At 45.8% G+C, this 21,072-nt stretch overlaps 1 protein-coding gene across 1 annotated transcript in view; it reads right to left on the bottom strand.

The window, feature by feature from the left end:
- The window catches only part of Siae (sialic acid acetylesterase), a 40,198-nt gene that overhangs the window by 6,445 nt on the left and 12,681 nt on the right, over positions 1-21,072 (bottom strand). The window contains exons 4-8 of the mRNA XM_006997695.4: positions 17,120-17,258; positions 11,640-11,898; positions 10,226-10,335; positions 9,593-9,726; positions 1,135-1,292 (exon numbers count right to left, since the gene is read on the bottom strand). Coding sequence (XP_006997757.3) covers positions 1,135-1,292; positions 9,593-9,726; positions 10,226-10,335; positions 11,640-11,898; positions 17,120-17,258 — 800 coding nt within the window. The remainder of the gene's footprint in view (positions 1-1,134; positions 1,293-9,592; positions 9,727-10,225; positions 10,336-11,639; positions 11,899-17,119; positions 17,259-21,072) is intronic.

Genomic DNA, 21,072 nt, shown 5'->3' with positions numbered 1-21,072 from the left:
ATATTATCAAGTTCCTTCTCTCATCTAAAGGTCATATATCAGGTTCCATTTCATATTTGAAGTCCTGTATCCTACAGCTAGTATGCAGTGTTCGTTGGTGCTAACAACAAATGTGCCACCCTTCCCTGAGTCCACATAGAATTCCATGGCCTACTTTCACTGAAGATGATTCTAGCCATGACTTAGTTTAGTGAGTCAATGTAAGCAAAAGTGACTTGTGTGATATGTTTTACGTTGTCTCGACACAAGCCCGAGTCATTTTAGAACAGGGAACCTCAATTGAGAAAATGCTCCCACCAGACTGGCCTGTGGGAAAGCGGTGGTGCATTTTCCCCATTGATAATTGATGTGGGAGGGCCCAGCCCATTGTGGGTGGTGCCACCCTGGGCTGGTGGTCCTGGGTTCTATAAGAAAACATGCTGAGCAAGAAGCCATGGGGAGCAAGCCAGTAAGCAGCACATTCCGACACGACCTCTGCAGCAGCCCCTGCCTCCAAGTTCCTGCCCTGCTTAACTCCCTTTGACGATGGCTGTGATGTAGAATTGGATGCTGAAATAAATCCTTTCCTTTCCAAGTGGTCTTGGTCATGGTGTTTTGTAACAGCAATCGAAGCCTTCACTAAGACACGTGGCTTCCAGATGGCAGCACTTACTTCCCAATATCAGACTTAAAAGTAATGATGGAAGGAAGATAAACTCGGAGACTCACTTCTTTAGGGATGGTACTGGGGCTCGAACCCAGAGCTTGGGACACATTAGATAAGCACTCTACCACTAAGCTACATCCTAGATCTTCGGAGACTTTTGCTCTGGATCTGAGAACAACTATAATGAGCCAAGCTTCCACTGCGCTGCTCTGATTGAGTGTGAGCATGACATAGGTTTTTGTTGTATCGAAGCACTGAGGGAGGGGCCAAGGGGTCTTGTTAGGTGGGGTGGTGAGGGTTTCTGGATTGGAGGAGGGGGTGTGCTTTGGTTTGGATTACCGCAGCACATCCCAGCAGAGATGATTGATACATAGTACGTCTCAGCTCCAACCCACAGTCCAATCCATCCCATGACAAGTGAACGTCACAGTGAAAGACAACAGGCAAGAACATTCACTGCTAACGCAAAGCTGAAGAGGCAACCATACCTGCCAAAAGGGGAGTCCCTGTCACAGAGATCCATAGCAACAGCCATGAAAGTATTGGGCATTCTCAGGTTGGGGACAGAGCCAAAGTCTGCTGTCTGATGCCAGCGGATCTCAGGAAACCCATAATCTGACGTGTTCATCAACGTGTATGAAGACAGCTGGAAAAGAAAGACGCTGTCATTCTTACTGCATTGGACTCCTGGATGCTGACACTCCTCACTGACACTCCTCACTGGACGCTTCTCACTGGACGCTTCTCACTGACACTCCTCACTGACACTTCTCACTGGATGCTTCTCACTGACACACTCCTCACTGACACACTCCTCACTGACACACTCCTCACTGACACACTTCTCACTGACGCTCCTCACTGACACTCCTCACTGGATGCTTCTCACTGACACTCCTCACACTTCTCACTGACACTCCTCACACTTCTCACTGACACTTCTCACTGGACACTCCTCACTGACACACTCCTCACTGACACACTCCTCACTGACACACTCCTCACTGACACACTCCTCACTGACACACTCCTCACTGACACTCCTCACTGACACACTCCTCACTGACACTCCTCACTGACACACTCCTCACTGGATGCTTCTCACTAACACTTTGCTTCTGCTTCACTGTTTCGTCCAAACATTTACTCAAGTATTTTCTCAGCCTTTCAAGGTCTTTCCAAAGGTGGACGACATAGTCTCCAGCAGCCACCTGCCTCTTACAATGTATTGCAGGTCATATTCTTCCTCCCACTCAATCCAGGCTCGCCCTGTGGTTTGCTGATCAACAGAATTCAGCAGAATTTTTATGCAGCTTCTGAGTCATTGCCCAGAGGCCTTTGCTTCTGGCTTCATGTTCTTAAAACCATGCACTGACTATGAAAGGAAAAAAAAATGTCCAGCTACTCTGCTGGAGAAATTGTAAATAGAGGAGGCTTTGAACAAATTATGGTGACAGCTAGAAACAGTAGCTGAGGGGCCAGTCATGTGAACTCTAGATCTAGTCAAATTATGGCCACACAAGCCAGTCTCACTAACAACACACGTGACAAAAATGAACCATCCCAAGTTGGCTCAGCCTAGCCATCCCATGGAATATGAGTGGATACAGTAACATTTTAAGCTACTGATCTAGAGTAGTTTGTTACAAAGGGATAGGGAACTGGTAGATGAGTATGCAGCGTAGAGCTGGCACTTCAGAGAAGCAAAAAAGAATCTACCCTGTATATGGCAAGTTGCAAAACCACTCCAAGTCTTCACTCCTTCTCATAGCCACACCTCTTGAATGTGACTCTGCAGTTCCTCCTACTACAAGAAACTGTATTCCTCAACCCATCGATTCTGAGTTCAGTCATGAGGCTTGCTTTGGCCTTTTTGGAAGCTGAGATTAATGTATGCCTAGCCTAGGCTTCAGTAGGCCTTGCCTGCTTCTTCTTGTGTTTCCGTACTTCTGGTATCGCCAAGAGAGGAATGTGGCTGGGCTAGCCTACTGCTCTCTAGACAAGGATGAGAACTGTGGGACAGAGCTGTCCAACTAACAAGTCCGGCTCGGCTTCAACTGGAGCTGAGGCCTGGCTAAGCCACAGAGCTCTGACGAGCCCAAAGGGGCCGAGACAAGATCATCCAACCCCCAGGTTCCTCGGGTATGTGAACATAAAGGTTATTCTGAGCCATGGGATTTGGAAGTGGTTTGTGACAAAGCAGTAGCTGCCTAGTACAAGAACTTTATAGCTTTGCTGAAGGGACGGATCCGAGGATAACAAAATAAAGGTAATAGGCAGCCACATACAATAGTATGGATTGAAAGCTAAATTGGTGGTACAGCAATTTGAGTGTACATTTCAAACAGACAGTGATTACTATTGTACAAAGACATACTATATTTAGGAATTAAAAAAAAAAAAAGGTAACATATAAGAGGCCATCCAAGGAGCCCTGCTTGGATGAAGAAAAAAATGCTTCTTGAAGAATTGCTGTTTTGAGAGAGGATACAGACCCCCTGGGTAGGGAAAGACAGCTGGCCAAGGGTGGGAACATGGTTGCTACTTGATTCTGTGAACAACGAGAACCACTCAGGATGTGGTAGCTTCCCAGCACTGTGGCTCAACTCCTCTGAACTGAGAACTGGAAAATGGTCAGCCTTAAAGGAATTTCAGTTCAGTGAGTGTCACTGAAACTGCGGACAGAGTAAAGGCAAGTTGTGAAGATGGCATGGTGACTGGACAGAGAAACTGACAGGCCGTGAAGCATTTCAACATTCGTTGCCTACCTTGGAACTTGAATAGCCACAAAAGTGCACATATTCAAGAAGTGGCCCCCAGTGCTGTTAAAGAGGTGGAAGAATCTTGAAGGGATGGGGCCTAGTGGAAGGAAGATAGGTCCCTGGGAAGTCCATTTCAAAGTGGATATTAGAACACCAGTCTCTTTCCCCAGCCCCTTCCTCCAGGTATCATCACGTGAACACGCTCCTCTGACACATGACCCCACAATGGTGACAACAAGGCCAACCAGACACAGACTGGAATCTCTGACCAAAACAAGCCTTTCTTCCTTTTAAGTTGGCTTGTCTCAGGTACTCATTATGGTGGCACAAAGCTTAATGTTTCTAGACACACAGACAGACAGACAGACAGACAGACACACACACACACACACACACACACACACAGACGGACGGACGGACGGACGGACGGAAGCCAGACCTATCTAGAGGGGTAATCATGGGAACAGGATGCTCAGGAATGGAACAAACCAACAGGACCAGGCAGCCAACTAGACATCGGGTCCAAAAGAAAGCATTGAGTGCATAGTAACATTTGGATGGTCTCCTTGGGATCTAGGGCAGCTCACCAAAGACAACTAGAATGTGTGGAAAAAATACTGTTCCAGAAAGAGCCTGTGAAGAGTCAACAGCTGGTGTAGTGTCAGTTCATTCATTCATTCATTCATTCTCTTAATGAATGCTTACTCCATTCTGGCAGCAACCTCACCAAGAAGATAGAGTGGGGAACAAAACACAAAGTTGCCATTTTTTCACAAGATTACATTCCAGAGGAGAGACATGATAATAAGCAAAATAAGATATATGTAATAACTCACTTTATCACCAAGAAAATAATAAGTATACTGGAAAATATATATACTTTGAAAAGAGAGAGCCCAAGGCTGAACAAAGACAGCAGCATAAGAGAGCAAGCTATGTGGATATCAGAGCAGGTTAGGAAGAATTGGAAGATGGCACACACTAACCCATATCCTTATCTGATATGATAGCCCTGTGGTGGGGGCCTGTAGCTTGCCTCTAACCAGCAGACTACGGCAATGGGATGTTATTCCTCGGATCATGTCCTGTCACACAGCAAAGAATGCATGTGCAGATGTAATGTCGCCAACCAGTGGACTTCAAGATCACCAAAAGGGAAGGAATCTTGGTGAGCCTGACCAAGTCGGGGTGCCCTTTCAGAGAAGGTGGAGTCAGGGAGTGGCCCCTGCTGCCTTTCAGGAACCCAACTGCCATAATTCCTAGAGAAGCTTCAGGGAAATTAATTTTGCCCACAATCATGGGGGCTTAGACGAGAACCCCAAGCCTCAGAGTTGACCCCAGCTCTACCTGACCCCAGGATCCAGCTAAGGCACCTGTGCTAGGCTCATACCACATGGGAACGGTGAGATGATAAATAAATATATGCTGGATGGTTTTAAGCTGCTAAATATAGTATTATGCAGCAAGAGAAAATACTTCGCAGGCAGGAGAAAAAGAAACTGTCGGGAATTAAAGTCAAAGTATGTCTGGTGTACCTAAGGAAAAAAAAAATCAGGCAAGCAGTGTGCCTCACATGGAACAGACAGAGAGCATCAGGAAGTGAGGCCTGGGTGATGGGGGCAGAGCATACATGGCCTTCTTGGCATTAGTTGCAAGTCAAGGAGTGGGGGGCACACAAACCTTGACTAATTCATTAGGAATATCCTAAAGAGGAAGAGTCAATGGAGAAACAAGAAGGAAGGCTTTGAGAGGAGACAGGAAGTCAAGGGAGAGTCTTTGGCTAGTGAAGGAGCGCTCGGGGTAAGCGGGAAGTGCTCTAGACCCTATACAGTGAGCAATAAACAGGACTAACTACTTCGTGCTGGAAGCTGATATGCCCCTAGCCTGCAAAGAACAGGGGCTCCTGAGAGATGCTTTACCTAATCAAAGTGCTGAGAACAAATGACCGGTGAGTACCCAGCCATACATTCTATGCCTATACCTCCCCTCCAAAGGTCAGGGCACACTGAGGAAGGAGGGAAAAAAGAATGTAAGCGTCAGAGGAAGGGTAGACCTTAAAGGTATGGACCACTAACTTCTAGACATAACGTGACTAGTATACTCGAATTCACAACCGCTGTGATTACCTGCACAAGACCGATACAAGATACCTGTCATGAAAAGGGGAGGGGCTCATGGAGTCCCCGCCCCAACCCCTCCCTGAGGATTTGTATGCAGCTAATGATTGATGAGAGAGGGAGAAACATTTCCTCCAGTGATGTAGCTACTGGTAAGGTATCTATGTTCCTGTTAACAAACCTTCACCCATGATCCTACACTGGGACGGACACACACACACACACACACACACACACAGAAGAGGAGCTGCCTGGAAAGAGGAGGAAGATTAGCAGGAGAGGGAGGGAGACAAGAGAGAGTAATGGGGTGAATATAACCAAATTGCTTATATACATGAAGAAAATGTCTTAGTAAAACCCACCATTACATATAACTACGATATAGCAATAAAAGATCACAGAAAAAGGAAGAAAATGCCTTAGCACCACTGTGACACATGTGTTCCTGCTGGTTTGTTCTTTCTGAGTTTTCTGGCATTTTCTGATGATTTAGACAGCATCTTATTCTCAGCCAATGCAAGACATCAGCCTACTCTCATTCTCACAAACCATGATCTAACAGTAAGTCAGGCCAGAGTCTGGCCAGCATCCAAACTGCTGTCTGACTATTTCAAAATGCCTGACCCCACCAGAGAAGCTGCGTTCCTCACAGACTGTTCCACCCAGTCCTACTCATCAGAAAAAAAAAAACAAAAAACCTGACATCATTCCTATACACATGCCCAGATGAAACTTTAAGGATGTTTTCTGCTTCATGAGTGATGAGCACAACATCAGAAAAACAGAAAGGTTGAAACCGTGACAAGAGCCTGACTGGCACAAAATTAAAGGAACATTCCAGTTCTCTTGTTAGGATTCTGCTATGCAAATCTGACTTAACATAGCAAATGAAGCCCCGTGCTTTGCAGCAGAATCTCATAAAAATGTAAAGAATAAGGCTGGAGAGACAGCTCAGCCAATGAAGGACCTGCATGGAAAGTGTGATCACCAGAACACACAAGCCCCCACCGTGGAAACACAGACAGGGTTCCAGGCTATGAGAGACTTCATCTCAAAAAGTGATGGACAGCACGTGAGGAGCCATACCCAAGGCTGTCCTCTGGCCTCCCACATGCATATACATGTACCTATAGAAACACACACACACACACACACACACACACACACACACACACACACCCTAATGAGTCATCCAACTTCTTTCAATGCAAGGGCTGCAAATGGAACCATATTCACCAGCCAGTGTCATAATAGCAGCAAAGCCCCTGGAAATAGCCTTAAAGTTCAACAGACAGACCTGCTAGGTCAGCCCCTCCAGCCAAGGGCCTTTCCTCAAAATGGCTGGGAATTCCTTCAACGGTCCAGTTTCATGGACCGCACTACTGCACCCTGGCCACGTGGGGGCACCAGCATACTCCACACCCAAATGCACCGCTATGTTTTCCTAATCTGAAGAACAGTGGAGCATGGTTCAGTCTCCCGTGGTGCTTCTTACAAATACAGAGGCTAATGAAGACATAAAACTGCCAAACAAAAACCCACAAAACTGGTCACATTCCGAAGATGTTACAAGTGACGGGAGTTTTCAATCTGTTCCTCTAAGGTCCCTTTTAAAAGCCCAACCTCCAGATCTTTCTTTCCTGCTTCCAGACACCTCTACCAGTAACTCAAGTACCCCACCAGTTCTGGTCTCTTCCACAGGGCTCCAGTCCTGTATCCCTAACTGTGCTCTTCACCATGGCATACTTCAAACTCCAAACTTCATCTCTCGTAACAAGACAGCTATGATATCCTGACTTTGCAAAAATAATAAATGCTAACATCCAGCATGTTTTCATACAGATTAAGCTATGCACTACTTAAAATAAGAAAGATGTCTGGCAAATTGTTCAAAAGCACACAGCTCAAGGAGTGTCATGGTGTGAGTTGGAATCCCAGATGTCTAACTCCAGACCCAGGCCCTAAACCACTGTGTTGGGTTGTCATGTTCAGCATTTCCCTTTGCGTTCACATACTTACAGAAATACATATGATAATATTACAAGGAATCAGCACATTTTTGTTGATGATAAAGTTAAGGCTAAAGAGTAAGGGACTTCTACAAATGAAAATTTAAGAGAAAAGACCAGGTGCCATGTTTATAAGTATCCAATGAATATTTTTTATTTGAATTAGAGTTAGTCACCTTCAAACAACCAAGCACACAGGCTGAGAGAGAAGAAATAATACAGAACTGGATACAAATATAAAAAAGAAAATGATCATTGAGCCATGTTAGGTGAAAGAAAGTCAATAAAGACCTTTTCTCAAAAACAGGGTATGGTGTCTGGGGAACGGGCTCTGTGGGTAAAGCATGTGATACGTAAGCATGAATACCTGCGTTCAGATCCACGTAACCTACACAAAGCCAGGCTCAGCAGCACACACCTGTGACTCCAGCATTTCCACAACAAGAGGGGAAGCAGAGACCAGAGAGGCCCCCCAGAAGCTTGTGGACCAGCTCGCCCGGCATATACAGCAGTAAGCAACAGGAGCCTGTCTTAATCAAGGTAGAAGGTGAAGACTGGTACTCGTCCTCTGACCTCCATACACACACTGTGGAATACACATATACACACACCACACAAACACACATACACAGAAGGCCTCTTAAGGAGAGGTAGGATAAAAGAAGACAAGACACAAGAGATGGAAGAATAATGAGATAAAAGTATCTACGGTTCACAAGGTGATGCCTGAACCATGACAGTGGCCACTCCATTGATGGCTGGCCCTTCTTTTCATAACATCTTAACTATGTAATTTCCTAGTTCATGAAAACCATAACTACCTCTGCTCAAAAGTCTAGGCATTAGATAGGTCGTGAACATACTTTTGAACTTGACCCATATGGTATTCCTTTAATCTAAGGATGAAAACAGAACATTTCTGACTAGCTTCCTCTAACCGAAAGCACGGCTTCTTCTCTTGACAATGTTTTCATTTTATGTAGTAAGCCATTATTTAAAGGGTGCCAACCAACTACATACTAGAAACACAAAACTGACCCCCCCAAAACCCATAGCCACCTATACAACTACACGGCATCTAACCCAGACTCAAATAGTCACAAATACTTTCCTAAAATCCAGGCTAAGACCACACTAGGAACATGTAAAAAGGAAAAAATTGTGTCAAACAGAGAGTGTGCATAATGTTTGGAAGACAGAGAATATGGGTATAGGGGATAATAGCAAGTCAGGGAGAGAGTGGGGAAGTTAACGTGATTGGTTGGTTGACCAGTGTGTGAGTAGGTCTAGTGAGGCAGCCGAGCCAGCCTTAGCCAGCTGGGAAATGCACAACCCTGCTCAGTGTGGGACAGTCCACATTCTCACACATAGTTGCTAAAGGTACACATTACACAAATTCATAATTTTAATAAGAAATAGGGATGTGGACCAAGCCTTTGGTGGGGTATATCTTTTGACCCAGCTGTTTCATTTCTGGGAGTTTATCCTATGGCAATAATTATGCTACAAGGAATCTGGCTTTCAGGAAAATAACACAGCCTGTAAGAGCAAAGTAAGAGAAACCACCCAGTCCCTATCACGTAAATACGTCACAATGCAGCCATATTTCAGACTACTCTGTCTGTAATCATGACAAATCATGAAGAATATTATTTATTGGCATGAAAATGCTTACAATAAGCTATGAAGAAAAACAACAACTGTACACAAATAGAAATATACTTTTCTTTTTCTTGGCTTCTCAATCATTTTAGCTTTATGGTAGTGGTAGTAGTAGGGATTTTTTTTTTGTTTGGTTTTTGTTTCGAAGTTTGTTTCAGCTTTTAAATTTTTTCCAGTGAAACTGAAGTGCTTTTATAATAAGAAATACTAGTTGCTTATTAACATTTTTAAAGATTTAATCACCTCCTCCGGAAATCCACATGAATGAAGGGTTATATACAGCTAGGCGCTAGCACACTGTGAAGGTAAAAGTGGGTATGCGAGTCCCTGGACAGCGCTCTGCATAGCACACACCCTCCACACATGCCCATAAACACCCTTCCTCTGAACACAGACCTGGACAAATCCAAATGGGAAGAAACGCTCCGTCTGCCCCTGGGAGCCGTAGTGGAAGTTCTGGCGCCAGTCTTCAATGAGCGCAGGGAACATGCACGAATACAGGTCTCTGTTATAATTCGCATTGGCCTCCCCTAAAAAAATTGTGAGGAGTTTGGTGTAGATTTTTAAAAAGCCTTACATTCTTCTTTTCCCCCTTCCATGCCCTGAGGTAGTGGCCTCAAGACTGGCATCATCACTTGCTGTGGCCAGAGGCTTTGGGCGTGGCTCTCCCTCTTTCTCTTTCTGGAACTCTAGGACCATAATGGAAATGAACTGCAAGTGTGAGCTAATCTGCTAAAAACAGGCCACCTGAGAATTATGATGCCCAGCACACAGTCCCCAATCAATGGTTATGAGAGACAGGCCATCCTAGGTCTTCTGGCCACCGGATAACTTAAAAGGTAGCCAAGGCAAATAAGAGATCCCAGATAAAACTAGCTGAAGCAGCACAGACAGAACCACCCTGTTAACCCAGAGAAAAGAGAGCTAAACAAAAATATAAACTTGCTGGGCTTTGAAGCCATTAACTTCTTGGGGCATTTTGTTACACAGCAAAAGCTAACTGACACAATGGAGAAAGGGTAAGCTCACCCTGGTACCACACCACCCCTTTCAAAGTCATGTTCTGCAGTGGATGGATCATGGCATTCCAGAGGACGGAGTGCTTTACAGGTCCAGCCACAAAATGAGGTGGAACAAACCTGAAATAGGCAAGATGAGCATGGTCACCAGATCAGCCTACCCACGTTCACTTGGACAAACCTCGGATGAAAACAGCACATTCCATTGCATTTCACTTGAAATCATGGGGACATCTTGGAATTCTACCTCCAGGCTCTTCTGAGTCAGTTCTGTGTGAGTCCACAGTGAGCCTTGCAGATTTCCAGATCAGGCCATTAAAGCCAGAGGGAGGGCTGGTTTGCAGGCAATAAATTCAGCTAACCACTACTCAGTAGACAAGCTGCTTAGACTAGCTTAAGTGTTTTGCTTTTGTGAGTAATGCCATGATTATCTTCCATATAGCTAACCCAATGTATATACACGTACGCTTAATTCTTTTTGCAAGATAAACTCCCAGCAACAGCATTACTGAGTCAAAAAGAATTTTTTTTTTAACTTTGGATATGGTCCCAAATTTCTCTGTGGAACACATATCTGCATCTGACTTTGCAGTAGCTTCTGTGAGAATCCCCACTTTTCCACACTGCTGGAGTTCTTGCTCCCACTCCTCAGAGATCTGAAGGCGCTGGCTTTGAACCCCACCACATGCTAGGTAAGCCTCTCCCTCCTACTCTACTAACGGCCATTCTTTTTGTCCAACCTTAATGTCTCCACCCCACCCACACCCAGGCAAGCCTGTATCCAGATATCCCAACCGTACTAAGCAATGCTCTCCTCCTCCCAGAAGCCTTCCTGGAGTGAATGAGACCGTGCTCCCAAAAGTGGGGCGCATACCATTCATCTCCATTTGCATACAGTTTTATTTTTGTGGTTTTTAGTTTGTTTTGTTTTGTTTTGAACTAACTAGGTCTTTCTCTCACCAAATAGTCTTCCCACCCAGCTTTTCCCAAGCAGGCTTTCATACTCCGCACACTAATATATTTTTAAATGCATATTTATACATTCCGTCATGTCTGGCTGTTTGCTCTTGAGGCACGACAGCACGGTGGCCGGGAGGAACCCAGGCGCTGCAGCCACATCAGCCTCCTTACCAGTCCTGCCCACAAGCCCATGATTGATCCTCTGTGAGACTCAGTGTTTTTATCTGTGCAACATCGGCAGTAGGGACACTTCAGATGAACTAGTACATGTAAGAGCCCCGTACAGAACCCTCCTTAGAAAGCAGTCAGCAAGCACGTAGCTATTGCTGTTACTGAGTTAAATGGTCATAACCCCTCTTGGCATGTACCCAGATGACTACAGTGCTCATGATAACGGCACATGCCCTGTGCATGGATAAACTCCACGCACTCAGGACCGGTGTAGACATTCAGTGCACACTTACCTCCCCAAAGGACACAAGGACCCCTCACTCTTACACTCGCTCCTCATGGGTTTTATCTTGGGCCGAAGAAATCTTTCATTCCTTGTATTAGGGACTCCACAGGCTTCCAGTGACCTTCTAGATGACCAGACTTCAATGGGTGTCCCACCCCAAGTGGAGGAGACCAGCCCAATGGGATACTGCAGAGTATCATACAGGTAACGGCCAAAGAGCCAGCACACTGCTGACATGTAAGTGAAATCTCCATGGCCCAAGTTTCCTGGGCAGAGAAACAGTCACAGGGAAAGTCATGAGAAAAGCAAAGGAATACAAATCGGGGCTGTTAGATCAGTCTAGGTGAGAGCAGGGGACATGAGCCAGCCCTGGGCCCCTTTCTAAGACCTTCAGAAGCAGAGTAAGATGAGAGGCAGAGACAAGATGCAGCCCAAGATGAAGCGTAGCTTCCAAAGCTCCCCTAAGGAGAATCTTTTTTTTTTTTGGAGGAGGGGGCAGGACTACAGTGTAAGTGACAGTTTCTCTTGATTGCTCTCCGGTTTGTTTGTTTGTTTGTTTTTTCAGTGGCCCAAATGTTTTTTCCATAAGGAGGAGACAGAGCTCTCAGCCTGGCATGAAGGCAAATGGGAACAACTGTGTTCCAGTCGGATTATAAATAATCTACTGACATAATCAGGGAGCCAAGACACGAAGCAGGTTTTGAGGTACCCTAGACCCTCAGGCACTTGGAATCCACTCGTCCTCCTCAGCAGGTAAGTGGTACAAAACCACCAGGCCCATTTTCCATCCCTGTGCCTGCCGGTCCTCTTGTCTAGCTACTCACTTAAGGCAAGCAGCCAGGAGGGAGAGACGAGGTGTATTTTTTTTTCTGGGTTATTTTATGACCAACTCCATGGCTAAAGCAATGAAGATGTGGACGTGTAAGTGCTGAGAAACCCAGCAGAAAGGGGGACACAAGCCGTTCCCCGCTTTGTTCTTTCACCTGCCTGATTCATTCCATCTGTTCATGCTGCCCAGTAACCAGCCTAAGCTGCTGTATGTGAGCTCCACGTTAGAGGAAGTCGATGAGAGGAGCTGGGATGCAAACGCAGACAGCGACGGGATTAACTCAGTCAGTACTCAGTAAAAAACCTACCACATATGAGGCCCTGGCTTAGTGCTGTCAAGGACTCAAACCCAAGAACTGGTAGTGCAAAAGCAGAAAATCAAATCCATTGCAGATGAATTAGAATTGACTGAGCACCTACTATGTGTCAAGAGCTACACAATGGTTGAGATACAGCAGCAATGAAAGACCCCTAAAGAACCTCTCATAAGTTCTACAGTTGACTGAACAAGGCAAGTGGTCAGCTAAGTAAAATGGAAAATACAGTGTCTCAAGGGATACAAAGAAGTTTTAGGTGGAGCTAGTAACAAAGAAAAAATATTAAATGAAATGAAGGTTTATAAAAAGTCTGGAAGGTGACTCAGTGGTTAGAGCACTGACTGCTCTTCGAGAGGACCCAGGTTCAATTCCCAGCACCCACATGGCAGCTCTCACCTGTCTGTAACTCAAGTTCCAGGGCTTCTGACACCCTCACACAGACATACATGCAGGCAAAACACCAATGACCATAAAATAAAAATAAATTATATTTTTTAAAAAGCCTAGTTTAGACTGACTTCCTCCTCTCTCTCCATAGCTCCATCAAGTCACTTCCTGTAATAATCTGTTCAATGTTTCCCTCTGTGGTGGTCTGAAGGAGACGGTCCCGCAGGCGTGTTTATTTGAATGTTTAGTCATCAATTAGTTGAACTGTTTGGCAAAGATTAGGAGATGTAGCCTTGTTGGAGGTGTGTCGCTGGGAATGGGCTCTGAGGTTTCAAAAGTTCATGCCAAGCCATTTTCCTCCTCTCCCCCAGCCCCTACCCCACCCCCACCCCACCACCTCTCTCTGCCTGCTGCCTGCAAATCAGGATGTAGCTCTCAGCTACTTCTCCAGCACCACGCCTGCCTGCCGCCATTCTCCCTGCCATGATGGTCATGGACCAACCCTCTGAAGCTATAACCAAGCCCTGATTAAATGTTTTCTTCTGTAAGTTGCCCTGGTCATGGTGTCTCACAGCAATAGAAAAGTACTTCTCTCCTCATGTAGTTTTCATTACCTAAAGGCAGGACTTCGTCTTATTCATACTTGTATCTCTAACGTGTAGGATATAATCATAGCAAATGTATGTTTGCTAGTGTTCGGTGGCTGTGGGTAGCCAGCTTAGGGTAGACCTAATGACTGGTAGGTAGAGGAGTAAGGTAGCTGAGAAGGAAGAAAGGAGGTTAGGGGGACAGAGGATAGACAAGAATTCATTTATTTGTATGTGGGGTGTGCGTGTTTGTGTGTGTGTGTGTGTGTGTGCGCGCGCGCGCGCCAAGATGTGCAAGTATGTGTGTGTGTGTACATATGTGGAGACCAGAGGTTGATGTCAGGTGTCTTCTTCAATCACCCTCTACCTTATTTATTTGTTTATTCACGCATTCGTTTGTTTGATATGGCCTCTCACTAAGCGTGAAACTTACTTATTCAGCTAGGCTGGGTGGCCAGCGAGCCCCAGAGATCACTTTGTCCATCTCCACAGTGATGGAGTTACAGACACATGCTGCCATATCTGCCTTTTAAATGAGCACTGGGGTTCCAGACTCAGGTCCTCAGGCTTGCATGGCAAGCATCTGACCAGCTGAGCCATCTCCTAGGCACTAGACAGCAAAACTGACATTCTACAGTGTGTGTGCACGAGTGTGCACGTGAGTGTGCGTGTGTATGTGCGTGTGCATTAAGGCATGCATCAGATAGGAAACATTCTAAGAGTGCTTGATTTGGCGGGAGCAAATATTACAGAGGAATACTAGCAGAAGGCAGTGGTAGAGGGGAGGTCTGAGTAATCAAAGTGGAAAGCCACTTGAAGAGAAGTAGCAGAAGGTGTGTGCACAGCCTCTGTGGTCCCTGGGACTATGTTATTGACCTGTCTGGGGATATTGGAAATGCTTGAGGATACAGAGCTAGAAAATGGAGAGAGTGTCCTAGATCCATCCAAGTGAGTCCAAACTAATTACTTTCATCCAAATCAGATCAAATTTTCTGTGATGCAGTTAGAGGGACGTGGTGAAAGAAAAGGGAGCAACTGAAAATCTAAGAGAGACCTGGCCCACTCCGCCCTTCTCACCCACCCGAGAGCTGCCTTGTCTCCCTCGGGTTGCTGCTGAGATGTCTCTTTGCTCAGATGGGCTCCATGGTTCTCCGACTGCAAACACCGCTGTATCCAACCGAGTTTCCCTGACAGCTCCCTTTTCTGATGGAGCTGATCTGTTTATTTTTGTCTCCTTAGCACACATCACCATCCTACCTGCCCCATGATATCCAAGTCTATTCTGTCTTGAGTTCTGACACCAATGGGGAATTCAGATAATGAGGTATTATACACTATCCAAATCTGAGCTTTGGATAGCATGTAGTAAGAGTCCTTTGAGCAAAGGTTTCATCTAAACATCACCTGAATCCATTCTGAAATTCTCTCAATAGCAGAATCCCAATACTGTGAGAATAGATAGCATCCAACACTTTAGTATGTTTATCACAATTATTTATTAACTGATGGCGCGTGTGTGTGTGTGTGTGTGTGTGTGTGTGTGTGTGTGTGTGTGTGTGTGAAAGAGAGAAGAGAGAGAGAGAGAAAGAGAGAGAGAGAGAGGTGGGAGCTAGTTCTACCTCCTACCACGTTGGATCCCAGGGATCAAACTCAGGTTATCAGACACGGAAACATGCACTTTAACCCACTGCCCCTAAGCATCAGGCAGTATGTAATTTACTTATTACTGGTTTCCTGTATTTTCTTCCCACACTCGACTGTAAGCACATAAGGTCACGTGTTTCCACCTGTGTCGTGCATGGCTCTGCCCAAAGCACTTAAAACAGTGCCTAGCACTGGGTGGGTGCTCCGGGATTTGGTGAACATACACTGATACTTGAAAAGGAAGGAATACATAAAGTTCTGAGGTAAAGCGTATACAGAGTAAAAAAAAGAAAGGACCTAGAAAGAACATGGAGACCACATTTGAAAGGAAAGATTAAGGAAGCAGAGAAAGGTGGGGGGGAGTGTGGCAGGAGAGCCAGGAAGAAGAATTACCACACAGGTTAGGAGTCTGCAGAAGCTAAGAGCAGTGGTCAACAATGCCAAGTGATGCAGAGGTCACAGAGTTCGTACTGAGAGAAGTAAGCTTGAGGTGAACAAATTGTTGAGGTAGAAGAACCAGGTTATGGAGGACTAAAGAGAGAACCATGTTGTGGGGTGATGGTGGCACACACCTTTAATTCCATTACTCAAGAGGCAGAGGCAGGAAGGCGGATCTTGAAGTGTGAGGCCAGCTTGGTCTACAGAGGGAGTTCCAAGGCAGCCAGGACCACACAGAGAAGCCCTGACTTGAAACAAACAAAATAAGAAGAGTGAAACATGTCAAGGCAGTGAAAAGAATGAAAACAAAAGACACTATAGAAAGTACAAAGCAACAGAAAGTGATGAGGCTTCATGAGAAGGATGTTGGTTGCATTTGTCTTTGTTCTATTTTGTGAAAATAAAGAGCAAGGCTAAACCCTTGGAGGAGGAACTGTGTGTCATGCTCACTGCTGTGTCCTTGGACTAGTGTAGAGCCTGCCGCGGAGGAGGCAGAGATGTGAAATAAAAACTCTGCGTTTAATGGAGAGAAAGGTCAGAATAAAAGCTGAGTGATGAAAGACGGCTCTGGAAGGAGCTGGAGCAGATCTGAATTCACTCGGAAAGGACATCAGTAAGTTGTCCTCAGACACAGGCATGGGGGTGGTGGACTAGAGAGGGTTACCATGATGAAGGAAGATGCTGGCACACCTCACGTTGAACATCATCAGTACTGTCCTAAGATAAAAGGAAGAGCCCTTTCCTGAACACCGAGCAGAAGATTCAGGGTGGATAGTTGAGAAGAAACATGAAACCATGATCATCGGGAATGGGATGGAGACCCAATAGGAATAAAAGGATAGTTCTGCAATGATAAGCAGAACCAAACCGGGAGTGGGGCTACAGGTTCTGCTGTGCAATAATTCTCTTGTACACTGTAAAGATCTGTCACTCAAAAAGGTCAATAAAAAGCTGACAGGCCAGTAGCTGGGCAGGAAGTTAGGTGGGAAAGCCAAACAGAAGAATAGGAAGCAAGATGTGAATGCTCTACTGAGAAAAGGTACCAAGCCACCTGGCTGAACATAGATAAGAATCATGGGTTAGTTTAAGGGTAAGAGCTAGTTTGTAATAAGCCTGAGCTACCGGCAGAACATTTATAAGTAATATTAAGCCTCTGAGTCAATTATTTGGGAAGGGGTTGCTGGGTATTTGGGAGTTGCTGGCAGGACAGAAACCTCTGATTACAAGGTTCTGCTTAAGTGACTAACTCATCCCCTAGAGATGTGCATGCAGAAGCACTCACGTACCTGCAGTGGGCTTGGACCATGACAGGTCAACCTCACCAAGGTCCTCCAGCTCCTCTTCTGCCTGGTTGAGGGAGACAGAGAAGATGCGCACAGACTGGTAGGCAGCAGTGTCAGACAACTCCTTCGAGGCGTTAAAGATCTAGAAAGATCAGTGGGTCAGTTAACCTGATAGATGGCAAACTGGCTTGCAGCTTCTCAGTAAACACTTCGTCCAATCCACTGAGCTCCATCTGACACTTAGATACACTGAGAACAAATGAATAATCAAATCAGTAATGGGTGGGACCAAAACACGGTGGATCCACTCTGACCAACAGAGACCATGATGAATCACGTTCCAGAAGACAATTCACAAACAATGAAACCTGATCTCTTCCACAGCAGGTCTATACTGGACAAGAGGAGCTGTGTAGAGATGAGGCTAAAGAACAGGATGGATTACATCATTATCTTTCCCCCATGGTTCTGGGGACTGGACCTAGGGCCTAGTGCATGCCAGGTAAACCTTCTACACCTCCCAGCCCACAGCTTACTCTAATTTGAAACTAAAAGACCCATTCCCTCTGATATCTGATAACACAAAGCATTTGAATGAACTTCTTTTAAGAATGGTGTTTAGAGAGTGTCTGTAGAGACAACATAGACCATGACTTATATAATCTACATACCATTAAAAAAAAAAACAGATTACAAAGGAACAACACGAGAAATGACTGGAAACTAAGGTACTCTCATCTTGGTCCTGGGGAGTAGTCACCAAGGAAAAGTCTTGCAAGAGAGGTAATCTGAAAAGTGCTGCCCAAGGAAAGGGTCAGGAGAGTCCCAAGGAACTAAAGAAAGAAATGTGTCTGCCCAAAGATACCACATTTCCCCAAACTACTTCACAAACCCTCATGACCCAGTGGTCTGGTGTCATTCTGGATCAGACTGTGTGCACTGCCCAGTGACTTCCTCACAAGGCCTGTGAAGGCCCAGTCCTCTACATCTTAGGAGCACCCTGTCTTCTTTCCTCTGCATTTCCTGCACTGTTTGTTGTTGGGTTATTGTTTGGGGTTTTGTCTTAGTTAGGGTTTCCACTGCGGCGGCGAAACACCGTGACCAAAAGCAAGTGGAGGAGGAAAGAGTGTATTAGGCTTACACTTCAGCATTGTTGTTCATCACTGAAGGAAGTCAGGACAAGAACTCAAACAGAGCAGGGTCTTGGAGGCAGGAGCTCATGCAGAGGCCATGGAGGGGTGCTGCTTACTGGCTTGCTTCCCATGGATTGCTCTGCCCAACTTCTTATAGAACCCAGGACCAGGCCGGCGATGGTGGCACACGCCTTTAATCCCAGCACTCGGGAGGCAGAGGCAAGCGGATCTCTGTGAGTTTGAGGCCAGCCTGGGCTACAGAGTGAGTTCCAGGACAGGCTCCAAAGCTACACAGAGACATCCTGTCTTGAAAAACCAAAAAGGAAAAAAAAAAAAAAAGAACCCAGGACCAACAGCCAAGGGATGACACCACCCACCACGGGCTGGGCTCTCCCCCACTGATCACTAAATGAAAAAATGCCTTACAGCTGGATCTCAAGGAGGCATTTCCTCAGCTGAGGCTCCTTCCTCTGGTGACTCTATAGCTTGTGTCAAGTTGACACACAAAACTACCCAGTACAGGTTTTGTTGTTATTGTTGTTTCCTTTATTTTAAAAAGAATAGATGGGCAATATCTTGGTTTGCTTTTGTATTTGCGTATGTGTTTGCTCTTGAGTCCTCTATACCCCTCCCCTCCCCAGCAGTCCAGCTTCTCAAAAAACAAAGGACCAGCAGCATCATCAGGAAGGCCAGTTACCATTTGCCTCAGGGAGCAGGCTCTCCAGCTGAGTCTGGCTGCCACAGCAAGGCACAGGAAGCCTGGATACTTTGCATTGGCCTCCAGCCACAGAGACAGCAGCTGCTTCGCTTTACCTCCCACCCACCACAGAGAATACAGCTGGCCTTCCGGCCCACGGTCCAGGAGAAGGAAAAGGATAGAGGAGCTGGGCTGCCCCACAGCATTTCATTGAAAAATGCTGCCCCCAGGATCGCCTTTGAGTTGGCCACTGCGCCAACTCAAACAAAACCACATACAACATAACCACATACAAATGAAATCCCTCTCAGGTCACTGCGGGAGCCACAGTCTGATGTGTCTCCTGGGTGGCAGCAACTCCAGCCTGTCCAGGTCTCCATACGCAGGACAGACATTACATACGGTCTCAGGAAAGTTCCACTGGAAATCCTGATCTGTCTTTAGGATTTTTATTACCTGGCAGGTTTAATGGAAAATAAACGGCAAAGAGAAACAAGCCGATGTGCTCACGGTGTGCCCTGGCAGGGAAATTATTTTTCCGCAGTAGGTACCTGTAAAAAGTCACCTCCTTTGAAATTCAGTTCTGCACTGAGCACGAAGCATCGTATGTTGCTTCCATGGAAACGGTGGATGAAGCCTGCTTTCATTCTCTCCACCCACACTAGCTTCCGCACCGCCTGGGAACGCAGGCAGCTCATAGCAAAGAGATGCCAGCTTGGGAAAGCAGGATGGGAGAACATGCTCCCAGTCTTGCAGCCCCATTGCTGAGTCTGCCTGAGTAGTGCCAGGGCAGTAGAGTCAGGATGGCTGGCATTCTCCTGTATTGTTACCAGCCCATGGAACTCGCTCGGTCCGAATCATTGGCTGGAAGGTTTCCATCTTTTCTCACATTTACCAGAACTGGAAAGCTGGGTGTTAACAAAAATTGGGGGTGGGGAAAATTCCTCCTGTACCTGATGACAATGACGTCTGAAATTGGTCCCCTTTCCCAATGCCACTGCCTTTTTGATGGAAGCATTTCCTCTGGGATATTGGCAGCAAATTTAGGAATAAAGAGATTTCAGGAAGATTTTCATTTAAATGACACTTGGTTTCCCTGCTGATGAAAGGGAAGCTTTACTCCATCTGCTGAGATCAGACTTCATCTCATCAAACACCTCAGTGTAATTATTTCCCTACCAAGTATTTAAATGAGGATGTAAATGAATACCAAGGTATTTGAAGTCATTAGCGCTGCCTGGGCTGAGGGAGAGCACCGCTGTCTCTCCAGGGACCAGGCCAGTCCCTTCAAAGCAGCTGCTCACCAGTGTTCATTTTGTAACCTTTATACCACATTCTTGAATTAATGAAGACACGTCAAAAATCTATTTCCCTCAGAGGATCTAAGCGTGGGGTCTGCAAGGGGGAGCAGGACATGTGTGTGTGTGTATGTGAACGTGTGCAGATGTAAACGTGTGTGTGTGTGTGTGTGTGTGTGTGTGTGTGTGTGTGTGCCCACACGCATACACATGGTAGACAGGTATCTAGTAATCGACATGGAAGAATTAGCAGATTTAGTACTTTGTTTCACCTTCTACGTTATCAGTTCTAAGGTTGAGGTAATGACTGTATGTGAGCCATCCACAGTACTTCTAAGAGTCTTCTATTGGAATGTGGTACCCATCCCTCTCTTCTCTATATTAATTTCTCTATGTGTAAAATCCAAAAGAGGGGAGTGCACAGTGACTGAAAACTCGGCCTTCTTGTCTGATACTAGCCTGAGCCTCACTAGAAATATCTGAGTCTTAAGACCTACCCTGAGGTGGCAGATGAACATTTAGACTTTTCTCCATTTATAAACATCTCACTCAGTGTTATAAATAACATTCAGCTTTAAAATTCCATTTTACCCTAACAACAAGATGGGCATACAATCTGCCATTTCCTTCTTTGAATGTGAAGAGGGGTAGGTTATAGTGAGAATCTTACCTCCCCAAAAAGGCACATGGAGGGAGGAAAGGGAAGAGAGACAGACACTGTGCGTGTGTGCGTATGTGCCCTGGGACTCCGTGCAGGGGAAGGAGCAAAGACATAAAGGGGGAGCCGTGCAAAGCACCCTTCCTACCAGAAAACAGGGTTCTGCAAAC

Source organism: Peromyscus maniculatus, chromosome 7 (assembly GCF_049852395.1).
Source record: "Peromyscus maniculatus bairdii isolate BWxNUB_F1_BW_parent chromosome 7, HU_Pman_BW_mat_3.1, whole genome shotgun sequence".
Lineage (NCBI taxonomy): Eukaryota > Metazoa > Chordata > Mammalia > Rodentia > Cricetidae > Peromyscus > Peromyscus maniculatus.
Note: the sequence above shows the minus strand (reverse complement) of the source record. Positions and strands in the feature narration are given on the sequence as shown.